The sequence below is a fragment of the Momordica charantia genome (genome assembly GCF_013281855.1).
Source record: "Momordica charantia cultivar OHB3-1 chromosome 4 unlocalized genomic scaffold, Mcharantia_2.0 BLBB01000004.1, whole genome shotgun sequence".
Lineage (NCBI taxonomy): Eukaryota > Viridiplantae > Streptophyta > Magnoliopsida > Cucurbitales > Cucurbitaceae > Momordica > Momordica charantia.
In genome coordinates, this window is record NW_028275162.1 from 24,698,364 (window position 1) to 24,708,602 (window position 10,239).

Sequence of the window (10,239 nt, forward strand, 5' to 3'; positions counted from 1 at the left end):
ATTTTTGTTATTCTCTTTGAGTTAATTTAAACCTTGAATATTTTAGTTATCAATTTGACTTGTTTAACATTTGCCTGTCAACTACTACAATTTTTTTAATCCAATATGTTGGGTTAGAAAAACGAACTCACAACCTTTCAGTTGAAAATATATGTCAAACGCTATGCTCGCTTTGACACTGAATCAATTTGATTCATCATTGTACATTAAATAAGTATAGCTTAGAAAATTAACCAATAATATGGTTAAGTTAGAGTTTTTTCACGTGACCAATTAGATAAATACAAATTTCATAAATTAAACCTACACAACATATATTATATACTTATATGTATCCAAACATTCAACTTTATATTATTTAACTATTGCACAATCAAACTCAAACAAATCTAATATAAAAAAAAAACAAAAAATACTCAAACAAATCTTAGCTCTCTCTCCAACCTCCATGACACATCAATTATTCCTATACTATTTTTCACTTCCTTTTGTTTATAGCAGCACTTATATATGCATTTAACCTTTGTACAAATATTTTAGAGTTCATATGATACCATTTAAACAAACATTCTCACCAATTTTTTATCAGTTCTGTGTACCAATCTCCATGAACAATCCCAGTTACAACAGCCATCACAACCAGAACTTCTGCAGCCTCAACCACCTTATCTGCAAGAGCTCCTGCTCCGATGGCCAAAAGTGCCGCCTCTGCCAGTTGCCTTCCCTTCGTGCCACTTCCTCCGAGCACAACTCCTTGCATAGCCAGGTAAACGTTGCGTGACACCCGCGAGTATATTATGTCTCCTTCTTGTAAGCTTTTTATCAACATGTTTGCCATCACCTGCTTTCTTGCTTCGAGCTTTCCAGGGTCCGAATCGCGATCTTCAAGGACCCTACCGAGGGCTTCGATGATCTCCAGTATTCCTGCATTTTCCACCGAGTCCAAGAGGTCGCAGAGGCGTTTGGCACATGTCGATAATATACTATCAACTTCACTAGGATTGGAGACCAAACTCTCATGGAGAAGAATCTGACGCATGACCAACAAGCTGGACAGGATATTTACATGTTAAGACTAGATTTTATGGCATATGTTATCATAATCTTAGACACAGGAATGCAACACAAATTTTATTTAGATGCTATTTTAGGCAAGACATTATTTCAGTTAATATGTCTTCCATATATGCCTTCCTTTAGCTTGTGTCAAATAATTTATGAAAAAAAAACTTAAAAAGGCAAAAGACTAAAATGTGTTGCATGCAGAGTCTAGAGATAAAAGTAGAATAAATACGAAAATTTATAGAATAAAATAGGACTTTTAGGACCCATTTGGTAATATTTATGTTTCTTGTTGCTTGTTGCTTGTTCCTCAGTTACTGTTCTAGTTGATCGTTTCTTCTTTTTCAATCAAGAAAAACATAATTGTGTTTTATAACTGTTTATTATTTCTCGTTCTTTCTTTCCTACGAAATCCTTTCTTGTTTTTGTTTCTAAAACCAAGTAAAAATTTTATATGGAAATTAATTTTTTAAATTAAATATGCAAATCTTTTATGTTATATTTAATCCTTGATATGTACTATGCATTTTAGAGGTAAAATGATAAAATAATGTCTTTATATCGGTTTTGAAAAAACTAGAAATAGGAACAAAAACAATAATCTAGAATGCATTATCAAAGAGGAGAAGAAGATACAAAAGAAGGGGGAAAGCAATCCTCAAAGGCAACCGTTAAAAAACAAGAAATTTGATTTTATTATTTCCAAAATTTCGACCCATTTTTTGAACGGTTCTTATAAATAACAAACAAGAAATACTAAACACTCATGTTTTTAAAAAAATTTAAAACGAAAAACAAGAAACAAAATAATGAGATCATTACGAAATGAACCCTTAAGTTGCGAGTTTCACCTACCTGGTAGAAATCACAATGATCCTTTGAAGTCGAGACTGAACAATCCTGAGCCTGGCGAGATTAAGCTTAAGAGTCTCCGGCAGAGTATCACTGGTCAGCCCCCTTATTTGTTTAACCAACTTTAGCAACCCAAGCCTAATTAATAAATCAAGTCTTTCTCCCTTACACTCCGGCTGTTCCTTTCCTAAATACATTAAAGATCCATAGTTAAATCTAATAAACACTACCGTACAAAGTTGGAACAAGAATATGAGCATAAATATGATTACTGGGGTTACCATGGAAACCTGTTCCCAAATAAGATGAGCTGATCTTTGATGGAATCAGACTACTTCCGCCAGCTCGTATGGTAGAGGGCAGGATCTTCGGCTGAGCTCCTGCATTTTCGGTTATAGCAGCCACGGAATCGGTGTGTTCTCTCCACTCCAGCTCCGCATCCAACCGAATGGATGAGATCCATTGCCTTGTGAGGGGTAAAGAGGTAGGTGCATCAGCAGGAGATCCACATCGCTTATAGAATGAACTTCTCAGATATTCCAAACCAGCAGGGCTCTTGATGAGTGGTTCCACCATCCTTAAATGAGCATTTGCTATTTCTTCTTTTAGATTCTGATATCAAATATAGAAGTTCAGTTCAATCAACGTGGTTAAGATATCTAGCATGCATGACCAAATAAATTCCATTTATGAACTTTCTTGTTCAGCAGCAAAGACGGTTGAGACAACGACGAAGACTTCATTCTGAAAATGGGTGGAAGAGTATAAAAGCTATTGCTTCATCTCCTCGAAAGTTACTCAAGAACTCAATTTAAGGAAGGTTAGACTCTAATACTATGATACTTCAAAAAAAAGAAATAATAATAAAAGCATTATTTCGAAAAATGTTTAGGAGATTTCTCACGAGGAAGATGCTGGTTATGGCAATCATAAGTTTAAAGAAATGGATGGGAGAGTGTTACACCTTCTAAAGGATTTAATTCTATCGTCTCTTGCATTAGAGAGTGATGCACCTTTCAAAGGATTTAATCCTATCATCCCTTGCATTAGATTCATACTTGGCTTGGAATTGATATATGACTTTTAAGTAGAATACTCAGAACGTGAGGTATCATATTATATGGAAATACTTGAATAAATGTGGACCTGAATCTGATGTAGAACAAAACGTAGACCTCTGACCATCAAGAGTGCAAACGAAGAATTTGACTTCTCTCCAGAACGGGTAACGTCCCCCAGCTCTTCCATCAACTTCTGGTAACTTGCCTCCATCTCTTTCTCTTTAGCTGGAGCAGAAAGTTTTTGCAGCGTGACTAAACTGAAGTCCAGGAGTTCTTTGAAGTAACCCACACCCAGAGTTCCTGAATTTAGAATCTTCAACCGATAAAGGGATAAGAGGTCAGTCAGAGGGATAATACTTAATTTCTGCTTAATGTGGCCACCAATTGTTGACAAAAAGATTCAACTTAGAAGTACCTGCGAAAGAATTTCAATATCAATTTTCTCAGCAATTTCTGATCTCCAAGATGGAGGAGACATCTCACACAGTTCATCCCTGACCTCCTTCAGAACCTTAATAACCCAGCTGAAATCAGGCTCATCTTGTTCCATAGATTCCATGATGCCATCCCAAAATGCTTTTTCAATTGTCTCTTTCACTTTTGCCTACATGAATGAGTATGTATAAATAGTTAAGATCCAGGAATTACAAAGCCATGCTTCCTTACCTACTTATCATTTACATATTAGGAAGGAAAATGAAATATTTACAAGTGTCAACCTTTAAACTATTTTCAGCCTCAGTGTGAGCATTTGTGGTGACAGAAAGGAAATGGTGATAATCATGGACAATATCGTTTGCAACTAACTCATTCTCAGTGACTAGCATTTGGCTGGAGCTGATTTGTTGTTCTGCAACGTGTTTGAAAGAAGAGAGATTGTCATTTTTACTGAAAGAGGAAGAATTAAAACATCTATCTTCAGTGAGATTATTCATCATTGTAGACAAAGAAGTCAACAAAACATCAGATAAACTATGCATACCTGACTTAGAACTCTCTGCTTGTCGGGACTCCGGTGAATATACAGTATCAAATTCAGAGGAGCTTGACCCTGAAATTGATAAAGAATTTTCTGAACTCCCAAGTCGCTGTAACTTTTCTCTCGGTATCTTCTGCTCTTCACTGGCCTAGCATCAACCAGAGGAGTGCATGTACAATAAACCATTAGCAAAACAAACTAGGAATTTGTTGCTAAAAATGCTTTAGAAACTACTGCCAAAGTGAATTACCTGCATATCATGTGCGATATTACCATTATCACCTTCCAACGTCAGCTTAGAAGTTTGCGCCATAAAAAGCTCCAACTGGTGAGCAACACCTGTCATATTCTTCTCAAAAAATATAGCATCCTTGTCTTTCCACGCCAAATAGTGATGAAGGTAAGAGCACCATCTTTTATCAAATATCTCCAACTGGGATCTAAAAGAAGGTGGTGCACAAGATTGTTGTTGTTGGCCCTCATGAAGGGTCCTCAAGGGACCCTCTAATATGATCTTAGTCAACAACTCAAACTCCTGAACAAAATTTGATGCTGACTCCAGCAATGCATTCTCAAACTCACTCTTCCCAATAAAAACCGTGTCTGGATGCCCCAGTATCATGTAAGCAAAAAGCACAACTTTAGCAGGGTACCTAGATAATTTGAAGGGGCTTTTTGCAGCTTTCCTTTTGCCAATAGTCCCTGACCTACTTGTTTTTGTCACTTGATTTCTGCTTCTACCATGCAATCCAACACGCTTGAGAAGGTGATCTACATCCTCCGTGCTCAATTTATTTCCAGAAGTCGTTATCAAGATCGTATATCGACTCCCTAGACGAACAAGCAAAGCTCTTAAAGTTTGTATGGTTGCAGTTGCATTGATCTTAGAAGCAAGCTTCTCAAATTCCATCGACTTCACAGATTCTACACTAAGATCTAATGCTTGAAATGCTTTTGCCAAAGCAAAAGTAGTTTTCCTCGCATGTACAAAATTCCTCCAGTATCTGAAGATGGTACAGATTGCATTATTTTATTTCACAGGCAAAACAAATAAATAACAACTGGAGGGAACATAAGTTGGAAAAGCATAGAAGATGGACAATCTAAAACAGAATTAATATCCACAACAGCAATAGAAATAGTCGCAATTAAGCTGTACAGTATTACAGAAACCAACGTCTGGAGATTTTCCTCCTTGGATCCTCCTAACTTGTTAAACCATCTTTATGGCCATCTTAAAAGGTCTAAATCTAATGCAATAAAACTATATGAAATCTTTATTTCCATTTCAAGTCCACCAAAGGACAAACCATTTCTTTCTACTCTAACCCATGAAGCCTCAAATTGCTATGCCGAGAAATGAAAGGCCATGCATTAGATTTTACACCTAATAAAACTTACCTACAATTCCAAGCAGACAATCATTTGACAATCTGAGTACAGAAAACAAAGGGAAAATGGAATTTTTTTCTCCCATCATACTTGATTCAATCGGTTCTTAGATAAATAGAAGAGGAAATAACAGGTGTGCATTGACATTCTCCTTTCTAGCTTCAACCGAAAACGTGGCGTTACTTTAATACTTTTCATTTCGTCTTTCGTGAAATCAGTGGAGATGTTTGTGTCCCTATCTTAAGGGACAAAACAACTAATACAAATATGACCTCAGCTGGACATCAACAGCAACAGCAACTAGGCAGTAGGGTATAAATTTATCATATCATGCCACCATTTGTCAGGTAACAATTTACTACCAACTTAAGCTAGAAGACCTTTCCAATGGCTCCTTCAACCCAATCACCCCCTAAATCGTTGATTCTTTCATAAATTCAATCTAAGTATATCCTCATCTATGCCTTACCCACCACCATTAACTTTAGTTGTCAATTAATTAAGTCTCACTTACATGGCCCATTTGTCTTTTCAAGAAAAAAAGAAGTTAGGGGAAGCGATCCAAGGATCAAATGAGAGGCAATATCAAACTCATGTCCAATCGTTTCATTATACCCCCGCGTTGCGCTAAGCTCATTGTTTCGTATCCATCTTTGGAAGGTAAGTGAGTTGAGCATACCATTTGGGATATCAGTCATGTGCAATTAATATCCTAATCTATTAGAGAAAACTGATTTCTTATGAGCCGTAGATACCTACCCTGAAAATGATGGTACTTATTATTGCTACTCAATTATTTCTTACATTGACTTGACAGTCTATGATAGAATGCAAACGCTAAAATATGCGTCCTGTTTGACCTTATCGAGATTTTCAATACCACTGGAAAATACCAAATAACACACAAGCAATCGAAATTAAGACAATTCTATCATCCGAAATGGCTAAATGAGAAAATTTACAATTATAGTCAGCGGGCAACGATAGATTTCAGAAAGCAGTGTTCTAGTACCTTGCTATTATTGTTGATGGGTCTTTCTTAGGCATCCCTTTTGTATTAGGACGAAAAATATCACATAATCTTCTCCTCTGAATCAGATACGCGGCTCTTTGTCTCTTAGCCTATTTACATAAGAAAACAAATTATTCAAAAAATCTTCATGGGAAGAAGGAAAACAATTGAAACGACTAGCAAGCGAGTCAGAACAAATTTCTCTACAGAGGAAATCAAAGTCAAACGTAATTCACACAAAAAAGCCCCTAGGGAAGGTTGTCGCCAAGCTTCTGTTAGATTTTGTTTTGAGGCTAGCCGACAAAAATATATTCTATATCTTTCTTCCAAAATTTCACAAAGTTGAACTATCTTTATCCAGTATGATACTTCATGCTTGAAACTACTTCCAAAGCTAAATAAAGAACAACCATCGGAACAAAAACCAGAAATGTGTATAAGAAAAATAAACCTGACGGCGGAGATCGGCTTTTTGGAGCTTGGCTTCAATCTCTTCGGCAGTAGACGGAGCCTTAGACTCCATAAGACGACGGCGAAGTCTACGAGGCAGCCTAGGAGGAGTAGAAGACGATGCAGACGAAGCCTCACCGTCATTTGCCGGAAAATACAGCGCTACTCCGCCCTTCCTCTCCGTCTCCTCCTCCAGTCCCACAGCCATGGAAAGAATTTGAACGAAGATTCACCAAATTAATTGACTCGAAGAACGAACAATGCCGAGATCGAAGCTTCAGCAATGGAATTCAATCTCTGGCTCTCGAATTCTTTGTCGAAATGCAGGGGATTTCTGGGTTTTCGTTTTCCTGAAATGTTTCAGTTGGCGCATCTGTGTAAGAAAAGAAATTTGATAATGGATCGCGCCATTTCCTTCTGGAGTTTTCCAGAACTTTCGGGAATTTATAGAATTTGAAAACCCGAGAAACAGCTGGATTAAAAATTAAAAAAATAATAATAAATAAGCTGGATTTTTTCATATTTTGCAGCAACTCCAGTCCAGTCGGCCCATTGGGCTAGGTATTTAAATGAAGCTCAAAATTATGGGCCACAACTCCAGTACGGTCGGCCCATTGGGTTACTCGGTATAAGGCCTATGGGCTAGACATTTGAACGCAGCCCAACGAAACGATAAAAGAGTATTTGAAATATTAACATGATATGTCGTAATTTTTAAAAAAGGAAAAAATATATTTTAATTTTATCAGCTAGATCAAAAGTAAGATGAAATAATTGGACTTTTTTTTATTAAAAAATGAAGTGGTTAAAAAAATTGGATTTGAGAAGGGTGAGTTTGACAATACTTTTAGCCATTAAATGTAATTTTTATAATATTTCGTATGTGATTTTGAAATTTAAAAAACGTTTAAAATGCACTCAAAGTATTCGTAAGAGAAGCTTTTCATTAGTTTTATTTTTTAATGTTCGGTAAGATAAGTATTTTCACTCGAAATATTATTTTCAAAAATCATCTCAAACTCGCTATAATTGATATCTACTAATTTTACAAGTTAAATTAGTCAAACTTATACTAGCATTTTGAAATCCATTTCAAAAATTACACACTAACTATAGGTTGAATGTTGACGCACAATTTGGATTTTGGTTGTAATACGAGAAGCTTCAAACGAACACCTACACACAAATAAACTATGCACATCGGTTTGTACTAAATTCAGACACACTCTAATGCCTAGGTCAAACAATAGGTTAAGTAGAGCATTGCAAGAAATATAATTGTGTAATGTACTTCATACGTAAAGGAAATGTGTTCGATATAAGACAAGTGACGAGACACAAAAATTCCACACAATGAGGAGGACAACCGCACTCAAAAGCATAAGTTGTGGACTTTCAAGCATGAATCCAATTGCACGGCTCTCTTTGGATATGCGAATAAGAGGCTAAAAGAATTGGTTTAACATTTACCTAGCTTACATAGACATATATGAACTATCAAATGTCGTACCACCAAAGACTAATGATCTGCGAACGACGTTAGAGTGTCAAAGCCTCTTAATCTTGAGGTCGGATCGACCACTTAACTCTTATGATTTTGGTGGTTATATCAATTCAACCATCTCGACCCCAAGACCTCCTAGACGACACATTCTCTCGATTAGTATTGTTCACTTAAAAGTCTTCTTTCATTGATTTAAGTACAATAAATTCATTTGTAATATTTGAATCTACATATTTTGCTTGAACATATGTATTTAACCTCAATTTCCACGGATCAAAATGTTGTTTTAACCTTAAAAAAAAAAAAATCCCTTCAAAATCTAAGATGGTGAATATGACAAAAAATAGAGATTCGATTGGATCACGAAAGCGACGCGCCTGTGTGGGAACGGAAGGCCACTTGCCCAAAATAATGATGATGGTCAAGTCAACACGAACATAATAGGTTTGTCGAAAGTGGAGTTCACGCGCGTGGCATTTGCCGAGAGTAGCTTTCGCTTATGGGCCCCACCTCCCTCTTTCCTTTCTCGTGCCGTCTCTCTTTTATTTTTTACTTCCGTACATCCACTTCTTCTAGAAAATCTTTCTTTTTTCTCTCTCTTTTTTTTTGCTTTTCCTTTTTGAAATTTAATTATTTTGTCATTTCTTTTATCCTTAATTATTGGGAGGATGATTTTTACTTCAAATTTAATCAAATTCACGTCAACTTTTATTCAACTTTTTAAGTTTATACTCTCAAAGGAAAAAAAAAATCAACTTTTAACTCAACTAACCGATCAAAACAGCTATTTTTAATTTAAAAATTGTGAATTCGAAATCTCATTCTCACGCATTGTAGTAAAAAAAAAACAGAGAAAGAAGAATATTCAATCTTACTTGTTCAATATTTAAACAGTTATAAATTAGCATTAATTCTGTTCATTACTTTTTAAAAATACTAAAAAAAAAATGCTACATTTGGTGGTGGATGTTAACCTCGGTGAGATTGGATTGAATATTTATTTTAGTTGGATTGGGGTATTTCTATGTTAGATTAATTTTTTTTTCTTTTTTCTTGGATATTATATGGTGCATTAATTTTTTTTTTTGTTTGTCACAATCCACTTTCTCTTTTTCCTCTACTTTTTTAGTGGGTTCTTTTCGTTCCCTCTCACAATATTACTTCAATCACAAGAATACAAACACATGAGTAAAAAATGCAACAATTTCCTTTAAAAAAAAATGTAATGTTTCAATACACCTTGAAAGTAACCTCCTCACACGTGGGCCTGCCAACTTTGTGCCAAATGTCGAATTTTACCATGCAATAACTTAGTACATGTAGTTTAAAAATGCATCTGATCATCGGACAATACGTTGATAAATAGGGTTTTAACAAGATTATATAATTACATAGAAAAGTAAGTTTAGAGACTGAAACCGTTACTTTCGTAAGAATTAGGGGACCCGACGTGTATTTTTTTTAACTCTAAAAAAATGATAAATAAAAAGGGAAAACAGGGTTGGGTGTGTTATATTGTGTCGGCCAAACGTGTAAATCATGAGAGAGTGTAATGTGGGTTTTGAATTGATATTGTGATATGAACCCTAAAATGGGGTCCCATGCCCTAAACGAAAAGGGCCATTTTGAATTTGAAAGGTTGTCTATTTCCAGCAATTCACAATTCAGAGATGCTGATGGGCTCCCATTCTCTCTCTCTCTCCTACCTAATGCATGTGCGGCTCATATTTTCAAATCTCATCTTTCTTTCTTTATTATTATTATTATTTATTTTTGTGCTAACTACCGAAAAAAAAGTTGGTAATAGAGAATGGCTCGACTATAAGTTCGAAGGCTCGAGGATGGAACAAAAGATGGGAGACTCAACCGTTTTATGAAAAGAGATGCTACTTTGTTCAAGACACGATTGTCTCACTTGCAAACATAT

At 35.7% G+C, this 10,239-nt stretch overlaps 1 protein-coding gene across 1 annotated transcript; it reads right to left on the bottom strand.

Annotated features, from left to right (window-relative positions):
• Positions 1-332: 332 nt before the first annotated feature.
• On the bottom strand, positions 333-7,225 carry LOC111006371 (uncharacterized). The gene is made up of 10 exons (XM_022278271.2): positions 6,810-7,225; positions 6,359-6,468; positions 4,205-4,958; positions 3,958-4,102; positions 3,695-3,825; positions 3,391-3,579; positions 3,061-3,288; positions 2,196-2,526; positions 1,918-2,101; positions 333-1,049 (listed from the first exon to the last, which is right to left on the bottom strand). The coding sequence occupies exons 1-10, from the start codon at positions 7,014-7,016 to the stop codon at positions 572-574; spliced, it is 2,757 nt and encodes a 918-aa protein (XP_022133963.1). The 5' UTR covers positions 7,017-7,225; the 3' UTR covers positions 333-571.
• Between the last annotated feature and the right edge of the window lie 3,014 nt (positions 7,226-10,239).